Source organism: Vicugna pacos, chromosome 2, assembly GCF_048564905.1.
Source record: "Vicugna pacos chromosome 2, VicPac4, whole genome shotgun sequence".
In the NCBI taxonomy this organism is placed as follows: domain Eukaryota; kingdom Metazoa; phylum Chordata; class Mammalia; order Artiodactyla; family Camelidae; genus Vicugna; species Vicugna pacos.
In genome coordinates, this window is record NC_132988.1 from 121,506,841 (window position 1) to 121,530,723 (window position 23,883).

At 62.8% G+C, this 23,883-nt stretch overlaps 2 protein-coding genes across 14 annotated transcripts; one reads left to right on the forward strand and one right to left on the reverse strand.

Annotated features, from left to right (window-relative positions):
* Nucleotides 1–217: 217 nt before the first annotated feature.
* Nucleotides 218–23,032, reverse strand: IDUA (alpha-L-iduronidase). 10 transcript variants are annotated; one of them, XM_072947710.1, is made up of 14 exons: nucleotides 22,648–23,032; nucleotides 21,806–21,946; nucleotides 11,052–11,137; nucleotides 10,800–10,907; nucleotides 10,419–10,514; nucleotides 10,126–10,328; nucleotides 9,789–9,968; nucleotides 9,460–9,676; nucleotides 8,951–9,163; nucleotides 8,744–8,865; nucleotides 8,541–8,666; nucleotides 8,367–8,443; nucleotides 7,880–7,980; nucleotides 7,482–7,742 (listed from the first exon to the last, which is right to left on the reverse strand). In XM_072947710.1, the coding sequence occupies exons 1-14, from the start codon at nucleotides 22,800–22,802 to the stop codon at nucleotides 7,636–7,638; spliced, it is 1,932 nt and encodes a 643-aa protein (XP_072803811.1). In that variant the 5' UTR covers nucleotides 22,803–23,032; the 3' UTR covers nucleotides 7,482–7,635. The 10 variants fall into 10 exon arrangements, with proteins under 10 accessions (XP_072803802.1, XP_072803811.1, XP_072803847.1 ...); XM_072947701.1 differs by lacking the exons at nucleotides 21,806–21,946; nucleotides 22,648–23,032 and adding an exon at nucleotides 218–569 and having other exon boundaries at nucleotides 7,599–7,742; XM_072947746.1 differs by lacking the exon at nucleotides 22,648–23,032 and having other exon boundaries at nucleotides 10,800–10,926; nucleotides 21,806–21,825.
* On the forward strand, nucleotides 13,933–21,812 carry SLC26A1 (solute carrier family 26 member 1). 4 transcript variants are annotated; one of them, XM_072947671.1, is made up of 5 exons: nucleotides 14,183–14,306; nucleotides 15,500–15,663; nucleotides 16,920–17,170; nucleotides 18,153–18,771; nucleotides 19,488–21,812. In XM_072947671.1, exons 4-5 carry the CDS (start codon nucleotides 18,181–18,183, stop codon nucleotides 21,015–21,017), a joined length of 2,121 nt encoding a protein of 706 aa, XP_072803772.1. In that variant the 5' UTR covers nucleotides 14,183–14,306; nucleotides 15,500–15,663; nucleotides 16,920–17,170; nucleotides 18,153–18,180; the 3' UTR covers nucleotides 21,018–21,812. The 4 variants fall into 4 exon arrangements, 3 of the variants coding, with proteins under 3 accessions (XP_072803772.1, XP_072803785.1, XP_006213116.1); XM_072947684.1 differs by having other exon boundaries at nucleotides 16,925–17,170; XR_012063192.1 differs by lacking the exons at nucleotides 18,153–18,771; nucleotides 19,488–21,812 and adding an exon at nucleotides 17,586–17,650 and having other exon boundaries at nucleotides 13,933–14,306.
* Nucleotides 23,033–23,883: the final 851 nt, after the last annotated feature.

The window sequence follows — 23,883 nt, forward strand, 5'->3', positions numbered from 1 at the left end:
GCAAACGACACCCATTCTACAGGAACACTACCAGAAAAGTGAAGAGAAGGGAGCACCTTCCAGCCCATCCCATGAAGCCCACGTTACTCTGATGCCAAACTCAGAACGACAAGGACAGAAACCTCCAGAAAAGTGTCTGTCGTGAACACAGATGCAAAACATTTTAAACTCTGGTTCACAAATTCAACAATATAAAGAAAGGCTAATACATCATGATCACGTGGGGTTTATCCCAAGGATGCAAATTTGGTTTAATATTTAAAAATCAACGTAGCTGACCATATCCACACAGAAAAGCACGTGATTATCTCAACAGATTCAGAAAAGGCTGAACAGTTGGACAGATTCCAACACCCATCCCCGATTTAAAAAAACAGAAACAGAAACACCTGAGCAAGCGGGCGTAGGCAAGGACTTCCTCAACCCGGCAAGAGGCGTCTGCAGAAACGTTACCACCAACATGACACTTCATTGTTGAAGAATCAGGCTTCCCCTCCACCAGAACCAGACCCGGGTTTGCTGCCTCTGCAGTTGGTCAACATTGTGCCGGAGGTTCAAGCTGGTTCAGACTGGAAAAAAATAAGTAAAATGGTATGATTTGTAAATGACAGGATCAGCTCTGAGACAGTCTATGGAATCTACAAGAAAAAAAAGAGAGCAAAAGGAGTAGTGTTGGTGCACTTGGCAGGGCGGCAAGAACCCAGACCCCTGCACGAGGGTCCGTCCTGGGAGGCGGCGCGCACGCGCACGCGCTCGGCCCGGAGCCCGCGCAGCCGTTCCGGAAGACAGTTCAGCAAGGCGCTAGAGCGCAAAGCGCGCCTCTGACCCAGCCTCGGGGCCTAGCGCTCCACGCACAGGTGTTTACCCAACAGAAGAGGAGGTGCAAAGCTCTGTTCTCAGATGCCCCAAACCGGGACCTACCCAGATGTCCGGCAAGAGGTGACCGGGCAGATGGACTGTTGGGGTCCACGGACGGGACACAGTCAGCAGTAAAAACGTGCGGAGGGTCCACGCTCAACAAGGACAGTTGTCCCTGGTGACTGTGCTGGTGGGAGGACGCTGTGTGGTGGCACCTGCACAGCACCCTAGGAAGAGCCGGTCAGTCTGCAGTGCCAGGAGGCAGGCCTGGGGCTGCCTGGGCTGGGGCCCGGCTCAGCTTCTGGGGGTTGGAAATGCTCGCTATCTATATTGTGTTTGGTTTCATGGACATGAACTTGTCAAAACTTATTAAATCATATGCTTTAAAGAGTGCAGTTTATTGTGTCAATTATACTTCAGTAAAGGTGTCATTATATATTTTTCTTAAAGACAAAGCAAAAAATGCTAAGAAGACAGACGAGAGGCCTCAGTGGAGGGGCCGGGGAGGCCACTGAGGTGACAGACTCCCGGCAGCAGCTGCTGATGTCAGACTTTGCAGCGCACCGAAGACCTCCTTTTGGTTTCACCTTCTCTCCTATGACCTATTTCAACTTGACGACTCATTGGAGCTTTTCCTGCGTCCTGACCCGGGCCTGCCTCCACCCTCGAACCTGCAATGGCACCACTGTTTGTCCTTTCCTTGGGGACACGGGGCACCACTGGTGACTCTCAGCATAGACACCATGGAGGGGAGACCTCGTGCCCACTCACAAAGGGGTGAGCTCGGCAGGGCAGCCCCTGGTCTACGCTTTGACCCAGAACTCTGCTCAGAGGGTTACGTGTCCCCACAGGGGCTCTTGGGGCATGGATGTGAGGCCAGTCCTGTTTCATGCAGGGCTGTCACAGGATGTGGCTGGAGTGCTTGGATGGGGCCACTGGGCAGGACAGTCGTCCAAGTGGGTCCCGAAGCTCTGGGGCTGACCAGCACTCCTGCTGAGGTTGGGCCCCCAAGCCTTGCAGATGTGCACCCCTGGATCCCCAAATGGATCCCAGCCCAAAGCCAGAACAGGACACTGCCATACTGGGCCACCCTGACCAGGTCCGCTGAGGGGACAGGCCTACCCGCTGGGGACCAGCCTGCTCCCATCCTCCGCCGGCGGTGCTCCACCCAGGTTCTCTCTGGTACCTTGTAGGGCAGTGGTAGAGGGGAGCTGGGTTAGCACTGGCACCCACAGGCCTCCCTCACCTGGAGGCATAGCCAGTCCACGAGCAGCGCGGGAGCCCCAGGAGGGGTTCTGCTGGGCGTGGAAGGTGGGCAGTGGGGCTTTGGCCTCGTCGGGCCACCTCAGCCTCAGTGAGGAGGGGACCCTGGGACCAGGAGGCTGAGGGGCACTTCTGACCGGGTGTCAGGGTGCTCAGGCTGCACGCCAGGAGGCAGCAGGTCTGTGGCCACGTGGTGTCCCGTGGTAATGGGGACCATATGAACCCCAGCAGCTGCATCCAGGGCTCTCCACCTGTTGAGGGTGTGAGTCATGAGGCTTCATCATGCCCAGGGCTAGACTCCACCCACATCCCCCACCACCCAAGGTCCGCAGTGCCACCTCTGGGCAGCAGGTAGGGGCACCAGGCTCAGGACAGCTCTCCTCCTGTGCAGCCCCTTGTGCCCTGGGCCCCACAAAGGGCCTGGTTCCTCTGCACCCCTCTTAGTGGGCCTCCTGCCTCCCCCTCCCTGTTCTGGGGCCCAGGTCACGCCCAGGCGTGTGGTGGCATCTGGCACCTCTGCCTTCGGCTGTCACCTGGGCTTGCACAGGGCGGGGCAGCCCTCTCTTCCTCCTTCACGATGGGAGGGGTAACGCCCGCCCTCTGCCCTCCCCAACAGGGGTTCCCCTGGGGGTTTCTGCTCCTGACTGGCCTCCTCAACCTGGGCCCGGAAGCTCTTCCGCAGGCATGCGTGTCCTCCCGCTGGGGCCCAGACCAGTGGGACTGGGGGCGGCCCCAGGACACAGAGCCTCCACGTGGGGTTCCGGCAACAGCCGGGGGCTGGCCTTGCAGGAGGGCAACGGTACCAAGGCTACTCAAGTTCCTCAGTGGCTGCGAGCTGGGCTGGTGTGGGTGGAAGGAAAGGGCTAGCTGCCATGGCGACTGCAGTGCTGATAAAGTCTGGGCATCTCTCCTCCCTTGAAACGGAAGAGGCAGAACTGAGAGCTGGGGCACAGGGCTGTCAGGGGCCCGGCGGCTCATCTCCTGTGGCCACGGGGCCAGTTCTGTGAGCCGCTGCCTGACAGAAGGCTGGACACTGATGAGGCCTCTGTTTGGTCAGGAGCAGCAATTTTTTTTTAAGGTTTTATTTGTTTTTTATTTGGTATCATAGGCTTTAATCTCAGTGGCTGGAAAATCACTTTATAGCAATTTTCAAGGAAAGGAAACAGGGACAGAGGGGCAGGGCCCCAACACTGCCAGGTCCCCTCACTGGGGACCCCTCCCCCCGTGTAGAGTCTGTCGCTATCCCGGCTGCCCACACAGCCTGATGGCCAGCGTTGCAGGAGGAGGGAGCCCTCAGCCTTGCTGGTCACACCGGCAGGATCCCGGGAAGTATGGTGGCAGTGAACCCATCACCGCACACAAGGGAGGTGTGATGGACGCGGCTGCTCAGAACCAGGCCTACTGCACTGGCCCGAGCTCCTGGCAGTGGAGTCGATGGTTGGGAGGCTGGCCTGTGGCCACTTCCCCACACGCCCTGGGGCCTGCTGAGCCCCACGCGTGCTCCTGGGACCAGCAGCAACCAGAGTCGCAGGCAGTCTCAGGCCCAGTTCCAGTCAGACCATGTTTAACAAGACCCCAGGTGAAGCACACACGAGCCTTTGAAGCACGGGCCCTCGGCAGGCACGAGAGGGCTGGCTTCGCGCGGCTTCTGGAGGCTAGAGGCACAAGCAGCCAGATAATCGGAGACCTGTTGGCAGCTCTGACACACTTGTCACTGAGAGGCCAGGACCTTGTGCCCAGTTCCTAGAACTAAGTGGCTCACAGACCAAGAGCCCTTAATGGAGGGGAGGCCAGACCCCCCTGAAAAAGAACCACCTGAACAGTCACACGTGTCCCCAGGAATGTAAGGGGCACCTGCGGGGTCCGCAAGTGACTGTCCCGTGGAGAGGCCCGCCAGGCTCCTGTGGATTACGGATGACGGCCAGTTCCCGCTCACCTGAACACCTCCACTGCTGGGCACACAGGGCCCTGACCTCAGTCTGTGAGCCCACAGGTCCTGCAGGCCCTGCCTGCGGTGTTTCTGTGTCCCCAGATGGTAGAGAGGGCTGCAGCAGCCACCCCACACCGGACCCTCGACCTGTGCAAGGAGGGCTGTCCTGGAAGCCCCCAGGCCTGCCCTCCCTGCTAAACCAAAAACACCACGACGTTTCTGGGGAAGCTGCAGAGAGTCAGAAACCTGGGGAATGTGAGGAGGGTGTTCCTTCTCTCTTCTCCAAATCACCTGCCAGATGGGTGTAGAGTGCCATGATCACAGCGTAACCTGTGGCAACACCAATGAGCTGAGGTCTGGATGTGGTGGTGTCGTTGGGGACAGTCACACAGCCCGGGGGCCTGACATGCAGCTGACCCGGCAAATGCTTTCTCTCCCTGTCAGGGACGACCAGCAGGCTCCCTCATGGGACAGGGACAGCGGCGCACCTCTACAGTCACCTCAAGGCAACAGCTTTCCCACTGTCTTCATATGGTCCAGGGTCCCGGTTTCCTTGGTGACACTGTGCTGATCAGACAGGGGGCCGCGAGATGACCAGCACACCAGATGCATCAGTAAGACCGTGCTTGCTGCGTGGGGGTGGGTAAACCCATGGAAGTTCAGGAGCCTCCAGGGAAGCCTCGGGTCTGAGAGTCTGGGGCACGGGGGATGGTCCCCGTGAAGTGGGACCGGTCACAGTGCACCCGCTGCTCCTAAGGGGCCCAGGGCTCACGGGACTCTGGGTGTGGGGGCAGCACGTGCCATGTCTGCACCTGCTGTTCTGACCCATTTCCTGGGCTGCAGACAGCATTGTCCAGGCGCAGTGCAGGCCACCTGCCCCTGGGGTCAGTCCGGGCAGCCTGGAGCAAGGCCACTTCCTCCTCTCAAAATTCCCTGGAAAAGCAGCTCCGGGCTGGCATCTGCGCCCTGGGGCAGCTCCCGCCCCACCACCGGGCCCGAGCCGGCGCACAGAGCACTCTGTCCTGAGGCGTATATACTGGAGTCCAGGCCCGGGCGCATCTGGAGGGCGGCAGGTGCCTGCCCGGGAGGCGCTGGCTCCCCCCGGACCGCCGCCTCTCCCTCGGCCCGCACCCGGGGCCCCCCGAGGCGCTTCCTGCTCACTCCCAGAGGGCGGCACCAAGGTGCACATCTGGCTCAAGCTTGGCTTACAACAAGCAGCACCCAAGAGGCTGGCCACTGGGGCCAGACTCAGAAAGACCTAGACAGAAAGCTTGGGGACAGAGAGGTCTAAGGAGAGGGACAGCGAGGGTGCTGTGTCCTGCAGAAAGGCCACACTGGTCCGGGAAGCGTCCCCCACATCAGCGGCTCTTGTAAATAAGACACAGCGATGTCAGCCTCTTTCTGCCAGCCCGGGTACCACTCCATGGGCCCAGGTGCAAAGTGGCCGTGGCAGCAGGGGCAGAGGCTGTGTAGGGGCCGGTTCCGTGGCTCCCTGAACTCTCAGCCCGGCTCCAAGCCCAATGATCCCAAACCAGCAAAGATCAAAGCAAGGTCAGAGGGTGGGGACATGCCAGCAACCTGGTAGCTACCGGACAACACGTGAGCCACAGTCAGAGCGGAGATGGTGACTTACCCCGGAGACAGATGTGGCTTTGCTGTCCTGGCCACGACATGGGTGCCAGTGCCTAGTCCCCCACCCGCCCCAAATGCCACAGGGCCGCAGTAGCCTCCGAAGGAGGGGCCCGTCTTACCTCCAGGGCAGACAGCAGCGGGCTCCTGCCAGGAAGCTGACAGGAAAGCTTTGACCCTGTGGAACTGCTTTGCACAGGGCCTCCCCTACTGCACACCCCACTGCTCCGTGGGATCCCTGCTCTGTGGGCTTGAAGGTCCTGTGTCCAAGGAAGGAGCCAGGGAACCCAGTCCCCCTCCAAGGAAGCTAGAAGCTGAGAAGGCTCTGACCATCACCGGTCCCCAGGCCACTGAGCCAGTGGCTGGAGAAGAGAATGTTTGACTGCTGGGGTGATGGAGCCCCGTCACCACGGGGAAAGGAGGTCGAGGCTTGTTACGGGCAGAACTGTGTCCTCCAAAATTCATACATTGAGTTCTAACCCCCAGGACCTCAGAATGTGGTTGTATTTGGAGATAGTCCTCTAAAGAGGTGATTGCAATGAGGTCATGTGGGTGGGCCCTAATCTCACCTGGCTGGTGGCCTTGTAAGAAGAGATTAGGACACAGACACACACAGAGGGACGGCCACATAACAACATGGGAGAAGGCGGCCTTGTGCAAGCCAAGGAGAGAGGTCTCAGGAGGAACCAGCCCCCCAGCACCCTGACCTCAGACTCTGGTCTCCAGGTCTGGGAGGAGAGGAGTGACCGCTGCTCGGGCCGCCAGCCCACCATGCTCTGTCACGGGGGCCAGGCTCAGACAGCACATCGTGATGAGGCAGGATGACAATGCACAGGAACAATGCCCACCAGGCACCCCTAGTGCCCCTTGTATGGTCACAACGGGGCCCCAGCAAGACGGTCTGGGTCCCCCAGTCACCAAGCCCTGAAGTCCCCAGACCAGGGACTGGCTTTGTGGTTCATGCAGAAATGTGGCCAAACATCTCTTGCCCAAGACGAGACTGCTGGTGGGAACTGGTGTCCCCTGAGTTTCCACATGGATGGGGGGTGATAGGTTTCAGGGGAGCCAGAGGGGTGACTGGGCCTGGTCTTCCATCTGCCTTCCAGGCCCACGGCCCCACCACCCTTGTGCCCAGGCAGCTTGGGGTGGGCAGTGGAGAGAGGAGCATGGGGTCGGGGCCCCCACTTCTGCTGGCAGTGGCCCCAGGCTGGTGCATCCCTGAGCTGAAGGTCTTTGCTGGGCAGCTCCTCCCCTCATTCCTCCGTCTCTCCACCTGCCCTGGGGCAGAGGTGGCTGTGGGGAGGAGCCCCGGGGCTCGGCACCACCCACTGTGGCTTCCCTGCCCCCTGCCCATATCTCTATAAACAGTCCCCAGGTCATGAATACGCCATCTGTTTCCTTCTGGGCCCAGACAAGGAGCTAGGATGACCAAAAGTGGACACTGCTGGCCATTTCTTCTGCTGGAGACAGTCTGGGCCAGGCAGCCTGGCAAGGGGTAGGGGACAGCCTGGCTGGGCCTCAGGGAGTGGATAACCCTCTGGGCTCTGTCCCAGGCACACTCCACTCGCAGGGCACCCTCAGCCCCCACCCTGCAGGAGACGGGAGTGGTGGGGCCTGCTGCTCCCGGAGGTGACACCAGAGACCCTAACTCCAGTGCAGTCCACACCTCGCCCTCCCGCAGCTCACACCTGTCTGCCTCAACCTGCACCCCATCCCAGCTCCCACAGGTGGGGAGGGGGCTCTGACCAACAGGCCCCACATCTGCCTAGCGCCCCTGACAAAGGCTTTCCCGGAGACTGTGTGTGGAAAGGCACTTTAAGAGGTTGAGTGAGGGGCAGGAGGGGCAAACAGAGGGGGTGACCGTCGGACAGGCTGATGGTGGTCCAGCCCAGCATGGCCCCTGGCCGCCCCAGCTCACCGGTCAGCACAGGCTCATCGCCGGGCAGCAGCGGCCCTCAGGGTGCCGGGACCTCCAGATACTGCACAGAACTTGAGAAGGGGCCTGGCCGGGCCCAGTAGTCCACTGCACGAACCCGGTAGGAGCCAGAGATGACGGCCCCGTCTGGGGACACAAAGGTACATGTGTGGTCTTGAGTGTGAGCCCCCCGATCCCCCGAAGTCCTAAAGGCCCCCAGCTCCAGGCTTTGAAAGGCCCTGGACTCCACCCCACCAGGCCCTGTGCTGAGGCGGCAGGCACACCTGGGCTGAACACGAAGAGGTTAAAGGTCGAAGGCTTCCTGCTGATGGGCGCGTACGCCCCACCATCCGGGGAGAACTGGATCTCATAGGTCCACAGGCACCTGGGGAAGGTCAGTCAGGACCAGCGCTGGGGTCCAGGTGGACTGACAGGCAGAGCAGACCCAGGGCCCTACTCCCTCCAGCCCCCTTCCTGAACCCTCCCCGGGGCTGGGACACTCTTCCTGCAGTGACACAGGGCCACACTGGCTGAGAAGATGGGGCTGGAGCCCCAGTGCCACCTGCAAATGTCACCCTACATCAGACAGCTGAGAGTCGTGGGCCTCTGTGCCCACAGTGGGGTGGGTGTAGAGGGGGCAGAGGTGCGACGGTTGGAGGGCCACAGCCAAGTGGCCACGTGGGCACTACAGCCTGGAGGATTTGGGGGCCAAGGACACAGGTAGAAAGGAACAGATTTAGGGGGTGTAGGGGTAGGACTGCACTCACGCACTTGGAGCCCACACGCACATCCGACCAGACCAAAAGCAGCTGCCCACGGGTCAAGGGCAGAGCACGGAGCCGAGTCACCTGGAGGAGTGAGGCACCGTGACTCGGGGGTGAGGGGCCGGGGGTGCGGGCCTGAGCAGGGGGACACCTGAGTGGGGGACACGGAGCTACCACTTGCCTGGCCTGGGGGCTCCTGAGGGCGCGCACACACGTGCACCAGCAGGAGTGAGGGCAGGGGAAGCTCGGGACTCAGGGTCAGCTGGCCACTGGTGGGGAAGGGGCGCGGCGTCACGGCCACCGGGTCCTGTGGACAGGGTCAGGTGCTCAGGGCCCTCAGACCTCTGGAGCCTCTCTGCCCTCCACCTCACCCTCCCCGCAGACCTCAGCCGCGCGCATGCGCTGGAACTGCTCCGCAGAGGGGAAGACCGGCCTGCCGAGGCGCTGCCACTCACGGTGGGGGCTGCAGGACCAGTTGTCCATGTAGAGTGTTACAAAGACGAGCCCTGCAGAGCCAGATGCTGGGGCCATGCCTTGCCCCTCCAGGCCCTGCCCCACCCCCCACCGGAGCTACCCGGGCTCCCTGCTCACCTGGGCCGGGGGGCACCCCATGCAGGCGTAGGGTCAAGGTGACGCTGCGGTTGGCGTGGGCATGGGTGTCATTGCTCGCGTAGACCAGCACCGTGGCACGCCAGGTGTCAGCGGGGCCAGTTGGGCGGTGGGTGCTGGCCAGGACGCCCACCGTGTGGTTGCTGTCCAGCACCATCCCAGCCTGAGACACCTCGGCCCAGAGCTGCTCACCGTCTGCAGGCCAAGGGGGTCACCACGCAGAGTCGTCACCCCTCTGCCCTCCCTAGGCCTGGCTTCCCACCATTTGCCCCTCCTCCACTGGAGGCCCCCGGCCACACCGCCACCTCTGAGACCCACTGAGCTGGGGGAGGGGAGGACAAGAAACATGCGCCCCGGTCCCCAGCAGGGCACATCCACCCCTGGGCCTCTGCACAAGCTCCTCCTGGCCTAGAACGGCCTTCCTGTCCAGCTGAGACCTCGGCTCGGCCCTCCCTGGCAGGCAGCAACGTGGGACCCAGCACGCAGCTCACCCAGCAGGGCCAGTAGTGCCATGGCTGTGAGCACTGGCTTGCGCAGCAGCTGCACGTGCGGTGGGCGTGTGTTGTTGACCTGGAAGCGTGCGGTGAGTGTGCGCTGTGAGAAGGGGTGCGGGTGGTAACTCAGGAAAGCGTTGTCATTGCTCAGGAGCGCGTAGTGCACGGCGGAGCTGGTGTTGGCCACCAGCAGGTTCTGGTGCTGCGCGATGACCTGCGAGCCGAGGGGCAGCTGGGACCGCGGCCAACACGGCCACCCGCCCACCCCACCCCCACCCCATCCAGGAGGAAGGCTGCTCCTGGGGGCGTCCTGGGGCTGGGCCCACCTTCACGACCATGGCAGCGTAGGTCACGTCGGCCCTCCAGGGCTGCGGCAGGGACCAGCCCACCAGTGGGTCCGCCTCATCATTGTAAAGGGGGGTGTCAGTGAACTTGGGGAAGAGCCGCTGTATCTGCCCCACGACTGCCACCTCCTGCTCCAGGATGCGGATGGAGCTGCCTGCGCCCTGTGTAGTGGCCCTGACTGAGCAGCCCCCGTGACCACTGCCAGCAGGCAGCGGGGCTGCAGGCAGCAGTGGGGATCCCGGGGCAGCCCCACCCACGGGAGCCCCCCGGGCACTGTTTGGGGTCCAGGTGTGCAGAATGGTGGGGACCCCCAGGTACCTTCTTGTGGAGGGAGATGTAGTCCAGCCGCACGCCCACCTCCCCGGTGAAGAAGTTTGTGCCATTGTGACAGTGTCCCAGGAGGCCCCAGCACAGTGGGGAGCCCGGTGGTGGGTGGAAGGAGTCCCCAGGGCCACCCAGGCGCAGAACCGGGCTGGCAGCACGCAGACCCTCAGAGCAGGCATCGTAGTAGTTCAAGAAGCCTGGGCAAGAGGGACACAGGGTCCACATCCCCGCACTAGAGGCTGCTGCCACCCCCTCTCAGATCTGCAGGACTCAGGAGGCCCCCTTACCTTGCAAAGTCATGGAGACGTTGTCAAAGTCATGGTGGTCCGGCTCATTCCATGTCTCAAAATTCCACTTGGAAACATGCTTGAGTCCATACCTAGCTGCAGAGTGTCCCTCCTGTGACAAGAGGGCCTCCCCTGGGGCAGGGCTATAGTCCGCCCGGACCCCCAGGGAGAGGCACCCATGGTCTGGGGTATAGATGCGATGGGGATGTCTGATTCCCTAGGAGCTCACCCCTACCCTGCCTGGCTTCTCTCCACGATCAGAAGGTCCTGGCTCAGTAGGTTCATGACAGAGAATTCCAGCAGGGTGGACTGGGTGGTGTGGGGGGGAGAGCCTGCCCAGAAGTGCCCACCCTGTCCCCCCAGGGCATGCGCCCTGCCCACCGATGTATCTCCTGGCCAGGAGGGAGACCAGGTTCTTCCACTCAAACACCTGCTGCTTGTCCTCAAAGTCGGTGAAGTGTCCGGAGGGGCTGCCCATCAGCTCAAAGCCTGCAGCACATGAGGGAGGCTGTCCCATTACTCAGCAGGCCAGCACTGAAGCTGGCCCTGAGTGGGCAACCAGGAGGACCCGGAAGGGCCAGGAGAAGGGGAGGGGGTTGGGCCAGTCATACAAAGGTGATGCTGGCTGCTTACCCGGGAGGAGCTGGTTCTCCCTGAGAAGGTCCAGGTACCGGTCCAGCTGAGTGAAGTTGTAGCTCAGGCCATGCCCAGCTGACCCCCTGTAGAAGGACATTTAATATCAGGGTTGGGAAAGGTGGGCTCGGGTCTGGAACTATGGCCACATTCAAGCAGGTAGGGAGCCTGCAAGGTGCCACGCAGGACTAGGCTCCCGATTCAAAATGGGCCCCTCTCCTCGGAAAACATGAATGATGTCAGCCTATTAGACACTCACAGCCTAGTATGAACTAGTGTGCCTGTACTGGAATCCCACTCCAAGCCTTCAGGGACTCAGAACAGCCTGGGGCTCAGGAGTGGGATGGGGCAGGTACAAGAGGATGGAGTGGGGGGTGGGGTGCAGTGAAGTGGGAGGCTGTGGGATTAGAGCCTAGAGGGGCCCGGCAGTTACCATATCCTGCTGCCCTGCTCCTCCTGGTGGTTAGGGCCCCAGACTTGGCTCAACAGGACTCCTGCCCCGGCTCCCACACTTTGAGAGGCAATAGGGACAGGCAGGAGAAAAGGAAGGGCAGCCTCCCGTCCCCTCTCCCCCCACCCCGCACTTTTCCCAGACCTGGGTCAATTCCCATGGGGCTTATAGTCCGAAAGGGTACAGGCATTGTCAGGTAACTACTCAAATCTTTAGGAGCACATCAGACGTGACTTGAAGGGGATGTGACACAGAGCAAAGGGTCAGGCAGGGAGGGCCTCTGCGAGGTGACATCTAAGACCTACCAAGTGATTGATCCAGGCAGCAATGAGAATGCCTTGGGGAATAGATGGAAGGCATGTGCAAAGGCCCTGAGGTAGAAATGAACTCTTGGTGGTCAAGCAGCAGAAAGGCAGCTAGTGGGCCAGGGGCAGAATAAGGGTGTGAGTTCTGAGCAATGAGGTCATACAAGGAATTGACTCAGGGTGAAATAAGGGAGTCCTTTCAGGAATCCAAGCAGAGCAGTGCTGTGACACTGTGTGTATGCATGTGTGTTTAAGACAATTTTTTTTAGAGCAAAATGGAGAGGAAAGTACAGAGATTTCCCATTTACCCACTGCCCCACCCCACAGGCACAGCCTCCCCCACGACCAGCATGTCAGAATATTTGTTATGACTGACAACCCTACACTGACACATCACAATCCCCCCAGATCCATGGTTTACATTAGGGTTCACAGGAGAAGTGCACTCTGTGAGTGTGTCTACCACTGCAGTATCACACAGCGGTTTCCCAGCCCTGGAAACCCTCTGTGCACCCCCTGTTCTCCCTGCCCTCCAACCCCTAATCTTTTTACTGTCTCCATAGTCTTGCCTTTTTCTTTGGCCGGGAGAGGTAATTAAGTTTATTTGCTTATTTTTAGAGGAGGTACTGGGGATTGAACCCAGGACCTCACGCATGCTAAGCATGCGCTCTACTGCTTGAGCTATACCCTCCCCACTTCCATAGTTTTGCCTTTGCCATGATGTTTTGAAAGGATCCCTTCCTTGGCCAGTTGGAGCGAGAGTGGGAGCTGGGAGAAAGTCCTTCAGGGAGAGGAGAGGTGCCTGGACTGGGTGGTGTCCAGAGGGCGCAGGAGCAGCTGGATTTCCGAGGTAGAGGGGACATGGCTGCTGATGGACTGGAGGTGAGCTGGAAAGGGGAGTTCAGCCCAACCCCTGGGACTTGCTCAAGCAACTGGGGGTGGGATGCAGTTGGCAGAAGCAGGCAGGGATAAACTGGGAGTCAGACAGGGCTCGGATCTGCCCTGTGGAAGTGGACACCCAGAGGTGGACCTGGTGTTGGGGGCTGGGCCAGGAAGCTGGTGCTCGGTGGTCAGGCCTAGGCCAGGGAGCGGGACGAGCAGAGCACCCCGCCTGGAGCTGAGGGCGATGCAGCAGCCAGCGGTGAGCTCAGGCTGCGGGTCTTGGCTGGTGAGGAGCACAGGCAGGTGGGCTGGTAGGGGGCCTGAGGGCTTCCAGTGAGGACAAGCCTGGCGCATCAACAGACCTGAGGGAGGGGGGCGGAAACGTCTCACCGGGAGTGCAACTGCGCCCTCTCGTGGCTGCCGGGTTTGTGCCGCGTGCGCGGCGGCGGGGGTGGGGCGAGGAGGGATGTCGGTGGAATCCCGCCCGGAACTGTTCTTGGTCTGTGAGCCTCCCCATCCCACACCAAGCAGGCCAGCCCAGCGCTGTCCTCCCAACACAGCGAGGATCTGGACAAGCCAACACCTCCCTTGCGCGTCTCCTCTCCCCCACTCCTCACTTTGCACAAAGCCAAGGCCGAGCCTGGGCCCAGGTCCCGCCACCACGCACAGGTACCTCTGGCTCCTGCCTGGTCGCACACCCTGCTTGCGCTCGCAGGACAGGCTGTGCCAGCTGCCTCTTCCCGCCTCTGGGGCCCAGCCCCACAGCACATGCGCAGCGGGGACCGGCCCCTCCCCCACTCCAAAGGTCACAACCGGTAGCAAAGAAAGAAAACAAACACTTGGGTAAAAATTAAATGCGCAACAGCAGATGGGTTCCAAAGTCCCACAGGTGGGGGGGTAGGGGCGTAGGCATGGGCGACGGGCGCCACATGTAAAGTGGAGGCACAGGCACAGGTTCCAGGATTTCTCCGCAGATCCTGGCAGCGCTAGGAAGACTCGGGGCAGAAGTGGACCTGGCCTCGGGTAAATGCTGTTCCCACGCTCAGTGCCCTGGGCCAGCAGGGCGCCACGAGAGAAGCCCCAGCCGCAGAGCCATCCCCAGCCTGCTACTCCTGACCCGTCCAGCCTCAGCACCCCGGGATGCCCTGGAGGCCAGCCAGTACACCTGCCCCTCGGGACCAGAAGACCCAACCCTGGGGTGACTTCAGGCCAAGGAACCCTGGGGAACAGTCCTTGGGCCCCACTGTCGGTGCCTAGGCCTCCACCGGTCTCAGCCCCCGTTAGGAGGGGAATTTGAGAGATCAAAGCGAGGGAGGAGGCTGAGCCATAAGGTGCAGAGCGCAACCCACCCCAGCACTCCCCCTGCAGAGAAGCCTAGGTCACAGACGCAGATCGGGCCACCATCCAGCCCGAGAGCCTCGTCATCCTGTTGCCCTGCAAGGGGCGGAACCTGGGCGCGAGGCACAGGCAGGTCGCTACCAGCTCCTGGCCCTGCACGTGGGCTGAGCCGCAGCGGCTACACAAGGGCCTCATTCAGAGTGCGCCAGGCTGCACCAGGAATCCCCCCACCCCCATCCCTGGCCCTGAGCGAGTGCGCAGCAAGGACGCAGCAGCCCGGTGAGAGCTGGGGGGGGGCGGGGGCAGGACCCTGGGCCTTGCGTGCTCCAGTGTTGGGGGGGGCACACGCGGGGTGTGGACGAGGCAGTGCGTGCTCCACTGGGTCAGCAATCAGGAGGGGGCGCGGGACGGGTCCCCAGCCGCGCTTGCTGGGTGGTGAGGGGAGCGCAGGGCCGGGGTGGGTACACGCGCGAGGAAGGGCCGAGAGTGCTCAGACGGAGAGATGCAGGCGGCTTGTGGCTGTGGGACACAGACCAGCCACTGGGGAGAACCTCTAGCCTTGATCTGGGTTTTAGGGTGGGACGGTGCCCGCCAGCTAGCGGGAGAGGCGAGTCCTGTCTTCTGGAAGTGGGAGCGCTGGAGTCCAGTTCTCAGGGCCCTGGAGATGAGAACTGCTGTCTGCCCAGCCTTTCACTTGTGTTAGGGATACACTGTTTCCTTTCCAAATAAGTGTCCTCAACAACTTAAAACGGTGATTTAGAGACCAATATTTAAGGAAATAACCATGTGGCACAGGATTCAGCCGGAGGCAAGCCCAGGGTGGTTCCAGCAGGCAGAAGGCACTGGAGACCTGGTGCCCCATGCAGATCACTCTGCACACCAGGGTCCTGCTGGCCCTGCCTGAGGTAGAGACGTCTGCGGTTCAGGGGGCCTACTGGGGTGAAGGGAAGACTGGGTCTTGGCCAGCAAGGCCCCAGGACCCAAGACACTCACCTGTGTGCCTGGCCAGGCCACAGGATGAAGACCCAGACCTCAAAGCACAGAGAAACAGAGGGACACGCAGTGGGTGAGGCTTAGATCCCGGGGTCCTGCCGGTCTCTCAAAGGACACCAAACCTCCACTGTCTTTCTTCACCTTCTTTAGACACCCAACTAGGCAGGGGCTGGGACAGCAGAAGGCCGATTCCCTGCCACCAAGGCAACCAAGGCCAGGCACCTAGGTGCTGTGAGTGCTGAGAACAGCGCCTCCCTGAAACGTCTCCACCTGCCTAAAATCCCACCACAGTTGCTCCAAGCCTAGAGAGCACCCCAAATCCCGGTTCCCACCTCCTGAGACGGGGAGGCGCCACCCCTGCCCTCCCCCCACCCTGCCCCCTCACATCCCACCACGGTGTCTCCATGCACGCAGGAGCCCTCCACGCCATGCCCCAAGGTGGTGAGGCCCCACCTGGCAGGCCCTATCTCTGTCCACAGGGGCCACCCAGGGAGTTCCCTCACTGCCACACTGCCGGTAGCTGGGTCAGAAGATAAGCATATATGAGCCCCTCGGCGGTGCCCCCCACTCCGGCCCTGATGTGAGCCTTATCTGCCTCGGGCTGCGGTGACGCATCCCACCTGCCCTCTGGCCCGTGGCTCAGGTAAACCACATCCTTGGGCAGACATCTCCCCCCAGGGCTGAGTGGGTCTGGGCAGGAACTCGGGGGCAGGAGAGGGCACTAGGGAGGCCCCAGGCTCTGCCCTGGGTGGTTGGGCTTGGACTCTGGAGGACAGGGTGAGCTCTTGGGGCCCAACACAGACTCTCCAAGGAGAGTGGAGAGGGAGAAGGCATCTTCGTGGGTCCTGGGCCCCGACTACCCTGCCCTCACTGCAGGTGTGGAGATACCCTCCCCTCCCTGCCACCCTGGGCTTCCATGCCCATCTCTGCCCCCAAGTGGGGCTCCTGGTCTTCTCCAGCAGGCCGCAGAGATTTCAGGGAGGCTTAGGGGAAGTCCCCTGAGTGTGGGAGAGTTCTCCCCATCAGGGCCTCCCGAGACAGCAGCCCCACCAGAGGGACTCCTTGTGGCCTCTCTGGCCTCCCCGCTCGCATGGAGAACGCTCAGAGCTGCGGCAGCCCCAGGGGGCCAGCCCCCTTCCCCACCTTGCTCCTCAGGCACCTGCTATTCATTTTAAGGATGGGAGAACTGAAAAACAGCAACACACTCTTAGTTTATCGTGTGTGGGACACGGGGGGAGTCCTCTAAAGGGACTGTTTACCTTCATGCTTGGCCCTGTGAGGCAGGTCCCACCCACCCGAGAGAAGACGGAGGTGTGGCGAGGCCAGGCAGGTGTGCCCACAGTCACAGGGGGTCAGCACCAGGCTAGAATCCAGGCAGACAGACCTGGGCCGCTGCCCCCATAGCAGGAAGGGCACACCTGACTGGTAGCCGTATCTTGGTGCCTGGCAGCCCTCCAGCCCTCAGAGACAGACAGACAGACAGACAGACAGACAGAGACACACACACACACACACACACACACACACACACACACACCCCATCCTAGGGTCCTGCTGGTTCAGGGACGCCCTGCCACAGAGAGGATGTCCAGGAATAGGACTTGGAGACCAGCCCCTCCCTAGATCCTCCATCCTTCCGACACTCCAGGGACCTGAGAGCCATGACACTTGGCCCCAGAGCTGAGGGGTCACACACTGCCAGTCCTCTCCCCACAGCTGGCCAGGCTTTGGAGCAGTCTGTCTCCCCCAGGGGCCTCAGGATCCCGGGTTCCTGCTCTAGCCACTCAATGCCCAGCCCACCCCATCCCACACCTAGAGCCCCGGTCCTGGGAAGCTAGGTGCTTATTAAAGGCCCACACAACTGTAACCATTTGTGAGCCTCTGATTACACCTCCCCAGATTAGCCGCGCAGGTAATGCTCATCTGGAGGAAACCTGACTCAGCAGTCTTTGGAGTAAATAATTTAACTGCAAGCCCAGCACAGCCAAGCAGCCAGAGGCCGAGCGCAGAGCACGAGCCGCCCGTCAGTGCAGACCGCTCCACGCCAGCACCCGCCGCCTGCACTCCCGGCCTCTGACAGGAGCCACAGGGCTCTGGGGACACGAAGGCCTGGCTCCGCTACCTGCCGAGCCCGAGAGGGTCTCCCTCAGGTAAGAGTTGCCTGGGACCTGCTGCAGGACAGTGAGGGCCGGGTCTGTACGGAGCCAGGGCGGGATGCTGGGAGCGGAAACACCCGGTTCCAGGCATTCTTTCGCGGACGCCAGGCACGAGGCAGGTGGCATCTGAACAGCCCTCAGTCGATGCACGTGGACGCCAGGGGCGGGGTGAGTGTCAGGGTGTCTAAGGTCCCTGTGTGGTGAGGCTGCAGAGGAAGGAAACAGCTCCCATAACGTCCCCTCGAGGGCGGGCCTGCTGCCTGAGCCCACAGGGGCCGTGTCCGCCTGCCTGCGCCTGTCGCCAGGCCAGGCCTACCACCAGCTCTCCACACCCTGGGGAGACCCAGGCCCCGTGCACACCGTGTCAGAGTGACCAGGCTCTGAGGGACAACCTGCTTCATATCACCAGGAGGGGATTTCAAGCACAGCTTGACCTCAGCACAGCTGTGAACGGGGGAGACCAAGGCCGCCGACACCCTGGTGCTCCCTGAGCCCAGAGGCAAGGTACGGCTGGGCCCTGGGCGGCAGGCTGCCCTCCGGACAGCAGTGGCAGTTGGCACCTTGTTCCCTGGTGCGCCTGCACGGTCAGATACTAGCCTAAACCCAGTGACATTAACACGCACTGGGGAAAGGGTGCCCGCAACCCCAGAACACTCTGGGTGTGCGATGGACGCCACTCACCCTGGCTCCCCTCCCAGCTGGCCCCCTCGAAGCACGTTCCGGCTACGAGGACCGGGCTAGGGTCCCAGCGCCTGCAGGCCTCTTCCTCCGAGCCTCTGCCAGCCCCAGAGCCACAGTGCAGGGCTGACAGACACCAGAAGGGACCACGGTAGTTTGGATGGGGGAGTGGAGAGGCCTCCCGTGGGGGCCTGGACGGGGAGGTGGACAGGGAGCAGCAGAGCCTGGTTCAGCCACGTGCATCTGAGTCTCTGTAACGCCCCCGACTCTTGCTCGTCTCACCACTTCCCCACTGCAGGCTTCCCCCGGGGGCCGGGTGCCCCAGGATGGACGTGTCCCCTGAATGCACACCACAGGCCACGGGGCCGGTGCTGGTCCGCCGGCGGCCCCCAGCACCCCCGGGCCTGGGTGAGGCTCTGAAGGCCAGGCTGCGGCGGAGCTGTGTGTGCAGCGTGCAGGGGGCCTGGGCGCTGCTGCAGGACCTGTTCCCAGCCACACGCTGGCTCCGCCAGTACCGGCCTCGGGAGGACCTGGCGGGTGACACCATGTCTGGGCTGGTCATCGGCATCATCCTGGTGCCGCAGGCCATCGCCTACTCGCTGCTGGCTGGGCTGCCGCCTGTCTACAGCCTCTACACGTCCTTCTTCGCGAATCTCATCTACTTCCTCATGGGCACCTCGCGCCACGTCTCCGTGGGCATCTTCAGCCTGCTGTGCCTCATGGTGGGTCAGGTGGTGGACCGCGAGCTCCTGCTGGCCGGCTTCGACCCTGCCCAGGATGGCCTGGGGCCTGGGGCCAACAGTAGCGCCCTCAATGCCTCAGCCGCCACGCTGGTGCTCGGGTTGCAGGACTGCGGGAGGGACTGCTACGCCATCCGCGTTGCCACCGCCCTCACACTGGTGGCCGGGATTTACCAGGTGAGGAGACTGCCGCACGGGGTCCTTCCAAGCTGCGCCCGGGCCCAGACCCAGATGGGGCACCTCAGCCCCTCGGAGCAGCCCCCTCGGTGCCGGCTGCCTACCTGGAAGGCCAAGCCTGGGGGAAACACAAGATCAGGGTGGTGGCTTAACCAGCAAGGAGAAGACAGAACAGGGCCCAGGCAGAGGCTGGCTCATGACCGCACCACAGGGGCTGAGGGTCACCAGGATCGGGGAGCCTGAGAGGCCAGCTGCAGAGTGTGGCCTTAGGCCCAGATGTACCCAACTCTCGCCACTCGGTCCCCACAGCCTCCCTGGCTTCCTGTCCCAAATGGGACCCTGGGGACTGCCGGCCTTCGTGTGGCTTCCCTGCACCCAGCCCTTCCTGGACCAGGGCTGTCCACCCCAATGTCACCCCCTCCCAAGGGCCACCCTGGGTCCCTCCCATCAGCTCCAGGTCTCCTGGTGGGGGGTGGGGGTGATGCATACGGGGCAGGAGAAAGGAGCTGCCTCCCAACTCCCAGAGCACAGTGTGTGAGGATCACAAGGGAGCGTTGCAGCCACGGCGGGCACCTCCAGTCTCTGCTGTGCCTGTGTGTGCACGTGCGCATGCAGGGGGGCTGTGGATGGAGTCCATCTGGGAAATACGCAGCCAGCAGGAGGGAGATCGGGCTCCGTGCCGCGGCCCCGCCGCCCCGACCACACTCTGTCCGCAGGTCCTCATGGGCATCCTCCGGCTAGGCTTCGTGTCCACCTACCTCTCGCAGCCGCTGCTGGATGGCTTCGCCATGGGGGCCTCAGTGACCATCCTGACCTCCCAGCTCAGGCACCTGCTGGGCGTGCGGGTCCCGCGGCATCAGGGCCCAGGCATGGTGGTGAGCACGTGGCTGAGCCTGCTGCGCAGCGCTGGGCAGGCCAACCTGTGCGACGTGCTCACCAGCGCCACGTGCCTGGCCGTGCTGCTGGCGGCTAAGGAGCTCTCGGACCGCCTCCGGCACCGCCTGCGGGTGCCGCTGCCTGCAGAGCTGCTGGTCATTGTGGTGGCCACGCTCGTGTCCCACTTTGGGCAGTTCCATGAGCGCTTCGGTTCCAACGTGGCTGGCGACATCCCCACTGGCTTTGTGGCCCCACGAGTGCCAGATCCAGAGCTGATGTGGCGGGTGGCACAGGACGCTGTGTCCCTGGCCCTCATAGGCTCTGCCTTTTCCATCTCACTGGCAGAGATGTTTGCCCGCAGCCACGGCTACTCCGTGCGCGCCAACCAGGAGTTGCTGGCCGTGGGCTGCTGCAACGTGCTGCCCGCCTTCTTCCACTGTTTTGCCACCAGTGCTGCCCTGTCCAAGAGCCTGGTGAAGACAGCCACTGGCTGCCGCACGCAGGTGTCCAGCGTGGTCAGCGCTGCCGTGGTGCTGCTGGTGCTGCTGGTGCTGGCGCCACTGTTCCGGGACCTGCAGCGGTGCGTGCTGGCCTGTGTCATTGTCGTCAGCCTGCGGGGGGCCCTGCGCAAGGTGAGGGATGTCCCACGGCTGTGGCGGCTCAGCCCAGCCGATGCACTAGTCTGGGTGGCCACCGCGGCCACCTGCGTGCTGGTCAGCACCGAGGCCGGGCTCCTGGCTGGCGTCCTCCTCTCATTGCTCAGCCTGGCCAGCCGCACACAGCGCCCTCGTGCCGCCCTGCTCGCCCGAGTTGGGGATTCTGGCTTCTACGAGGACAGCACAGAGTTTGAGGGCCTGGTCCCCGAGCCTGGCGTGCAGGTGTTCCGCTTCTCGGGGCCACTCTACTATGCCAACAAGGACTTCTTCCTGCGCTCGCTCTACAGCCTGACGGGGCTGGACGTGGGGCATGTGACTGCCAGGAGGAAGGAGCAGGGCTCAGGGGTGGGGGCTGGCAAAGGAGATCTGGTCCAAGGCCGGGACCTGGGCCCAGTGAGCAGCACGGCCGCGCTGGTGCCGTCGGCAACCGGCTTCCACGTGGTGGTCATTGACTGTGCCCCGCTGCTGTTCCTGGACGTGGCTGGCCTGGCCACGCTGCAGGACCTGCGCCGAGACTACGAGGCCTTGGGCATCACCCTGCTCCTGGCCTGCTGCAGCCCCTCAGTAAGGGACACCCTGAGGAGGGGCGGCTTCCTCGGGGAGGACCAGGAGGACGTGGCTGAGGAGGAGCAGCTGTTCCCCAGCGTGTACGGTGCTGTGCAGGCGGCCCGAGCCCGTCACAGGGAGCTGGCAGCCACAGACTCCTCCCTCTAGGAGAGCTAGTGCCTGCCACCAGCCTCCACCTGTACCGTCGATCACTGCCGTCCCCACCCTAGAGGAACTGGGGAACCCCGACTGGGACGGAGGGCGACACTGTGAACACCCACAAGGACTCAGACGCTTGAGAACCCACCACCGCACCTTTGAGACACGCTGCCACAGTGCCACCTGGGCCCAGGGTTGTGCACCTGTGGTCTGTGGAGCCGATCTGACCTTCAGTGTCCTGTCTTAAACCAGGACCCCGAGGCAGTCACGTGGCCGCCGAGGTGCTGAAAAGACACTGGTCCCTTGGCCTGCCAGCCCCCACCCCACCACGTCTCTCTGAAGCCCCCGCAACACACGTGCCCAAGTGTCTCTCATACCTCGTGCCTCAGCCCTGGCTGGCCCTTGCAGGGCCAAAGGCAGCTGTGACCAACATGACCTCAGCCTGGCCCTTGGACACAGCACAGAGTGTGGGTGCCCACTAGCCATTTTGGGCCAGCTGCACACCAAGCTGAGCCTGAGCTGCCAGGGTGGCTTCCAGCAGGAAAGCAGCTGTGCCCCAGCCAGGGGCTGCCCAGCACCCACAGCGCCCTGTGCAGCCAGATGCCCTCCACTCTCCCTCCCCGGGGGATGCTTTGCCGAGAAGTGTGGGGCGGTGGCTTCTCAGATCAGGATGTCCCCACCACTGCCCTGAGCTGCACTATCCTCCACACCCGGACACCACCTCCTCTTTGTCCTGGTCTTCATAAAGTGGGCTCTGCCCAGCTGCTCCCAGGCTTTCCCCCCTCCCTGCCACCCACCTGGCCGTGACGAGGTCCAGCATCCAGTGGGTCCGAACCTGCTGGATGCCGCCGTGAGGGACGGCACCCACGTAGGCCAGGTTGAGCTGCTGGTCCCAGCTGAGGTCATACTGGTCAGCTTGGCTGTGCGGCAGTGGGGGACTGGGCACAAAACAAGGGGGAGTGGGGGCATTAGTCGGAGTTAACAGAGCAGCCTTGGCACACAGCCACACCTACACCACCAGGGCCAGGACTGGGGAGTGTCCGCTGGTGAATTTTACTGTCCCTGATGTAATAAAATGACTGCTAATGCCAGGATTGTTATGAAACCTACCTCATGTTTATGGAGATCAGGGCCCCACCCTGCCCACTGTCCCAGCAGGGGACTCTCAGCTCCAAGCCTGACAGAGGGAATGGAGGACACATGGGTAGCGGGGACAGGTCTCACCGCCAGGACGTCTTGATACCGCTGGGGTTGCCCCCTTGGGAGGCTCCTGGTCTGCACCAGAGTAGTGTCCTGGGCCAGGGGGGCCACCAGGCTGCCCTGGGGGGCCACCAGCCTCTTCAGACTCCTGGGGTCGACTAGGCAAACTCTGGAGCCTGCCCCAGGCTTCCCCATACTGGGTAGCCACTCAGCTAGGAAACCTCCGTGGCACCCCAAAACCGCACAGAACCGGCGGACAGAGAGGACCCCCCAATCACATCTGGAGAGATCTGCAGTAGGCGCTCCTCATTTGGTTGGATGCGACGGGGATCCCAGAGGCCTGGGGCGGGGCTCGCGGTGGTGGTCCGGGAAGAGCGCACAGCGGGATAGGTGCGGTATGGGCCGCTCGGACCTCGATTTTCCCTTGCGGAGCGCTCACCAGAAGCCGGTGCTCCTCCAGAAGGGCCGCAGGGGCCGTAGCGCTCGGGCCGCGTCCACGCGCACCAGGTGCGGAGCCTCGGCAGCCGCTGGAGACGCGGCCAGAAGCGCGACCAGGAGCGGAAGCAGCGCGGGTCGAGGGTGCGGGGGGCGCATGGCAGGGGCGCCGGGGCACCCCAACCCTATAGACCCACCCGACCTTTGTCGCTCCCGGAGCCGAGGTCCGCGCCCCACGGCCGGTTCCGCCTCCGGGTTGCGCGCCACGTGACCGCCGGCGCCGGGAGGGGCCTCGGCAGGAACGGGCCAGGAGGGGTCTGGCCGGCGGTGGGAGGTGGGAGGGGCCGGGGCGGTGGGCGAGGAAGCGGGTTAGTGGACGTGAGGTCGCGGACCCGGGTCGGTGGGCGTGGGGCGGAGCGGGCCCCCGGAAAGTGGTGGGTGTGCGCGGAGTCGGGCGGAAGGTGGGAGGCGGTGCCGGGGTGGTGGGCGGGGAGCGGGGCTGTAGGAGGGGCGTGTCTGGGGAGGGGAAAGCGGTAGATATGGGCGGGGTCAGGAGGGAGTGGGCGGGGGCGGGGATGTGGGCGCGAGGCGGTGGGGCTGGAGCCCGGGGCCGTGGACGTGGCGGCGGGGCCGGGGCAGTAGGTGTAGGGGGCGCAGGGTCGGCAGCCCTCAGCAGGTAGCGCCCCTCTGTCCCCTCCCGCGCTGAAGCGCTGAGCGCGCTGTGGGCACTGGACGACACTTGGAAAGCGCCTGGTTTTTAGCCGCACGGGTGAGAACCGTCATCTGCAACGCTTCGTAAGTAAGGTCGGCCCTCGGAGCAGGGAGGAGCCTAACGCATGGCTCAGACCTGCGATGGTTGGGCGGTGGGCAGAGGTGGTCAGATGTGGGACACATTTGGAAGGTGGACTGGTGACCCTAAGGAATTTGACTGCAGCAGCGTGGGGGTGTGCCGTTTTCGGAGAGGGGCGCGGTTGTAAAGCAGCAGGGGTGGTCAGAGAGCTAAGTTGCCTTTAAGAAGCCAAGTGGACGTCCCTTCAGGACAGCCAGGGAGCCTGGCCTGGGTGTTGGGGAGGTGGCAGTCAGCGGTGTTGATGTTTAAGCTGTCAGCTGCATGCAGATGCTGCATGTGTGTGTCTGTACACCTGCCTGTCCTGGAGGGCGCACAGCATCTTCCCCACCAACCGAAGGTCTCGGAACCCAGGGGAGGACCCCTTCCCTGCACGTCCTCCCTCAGTCAGTA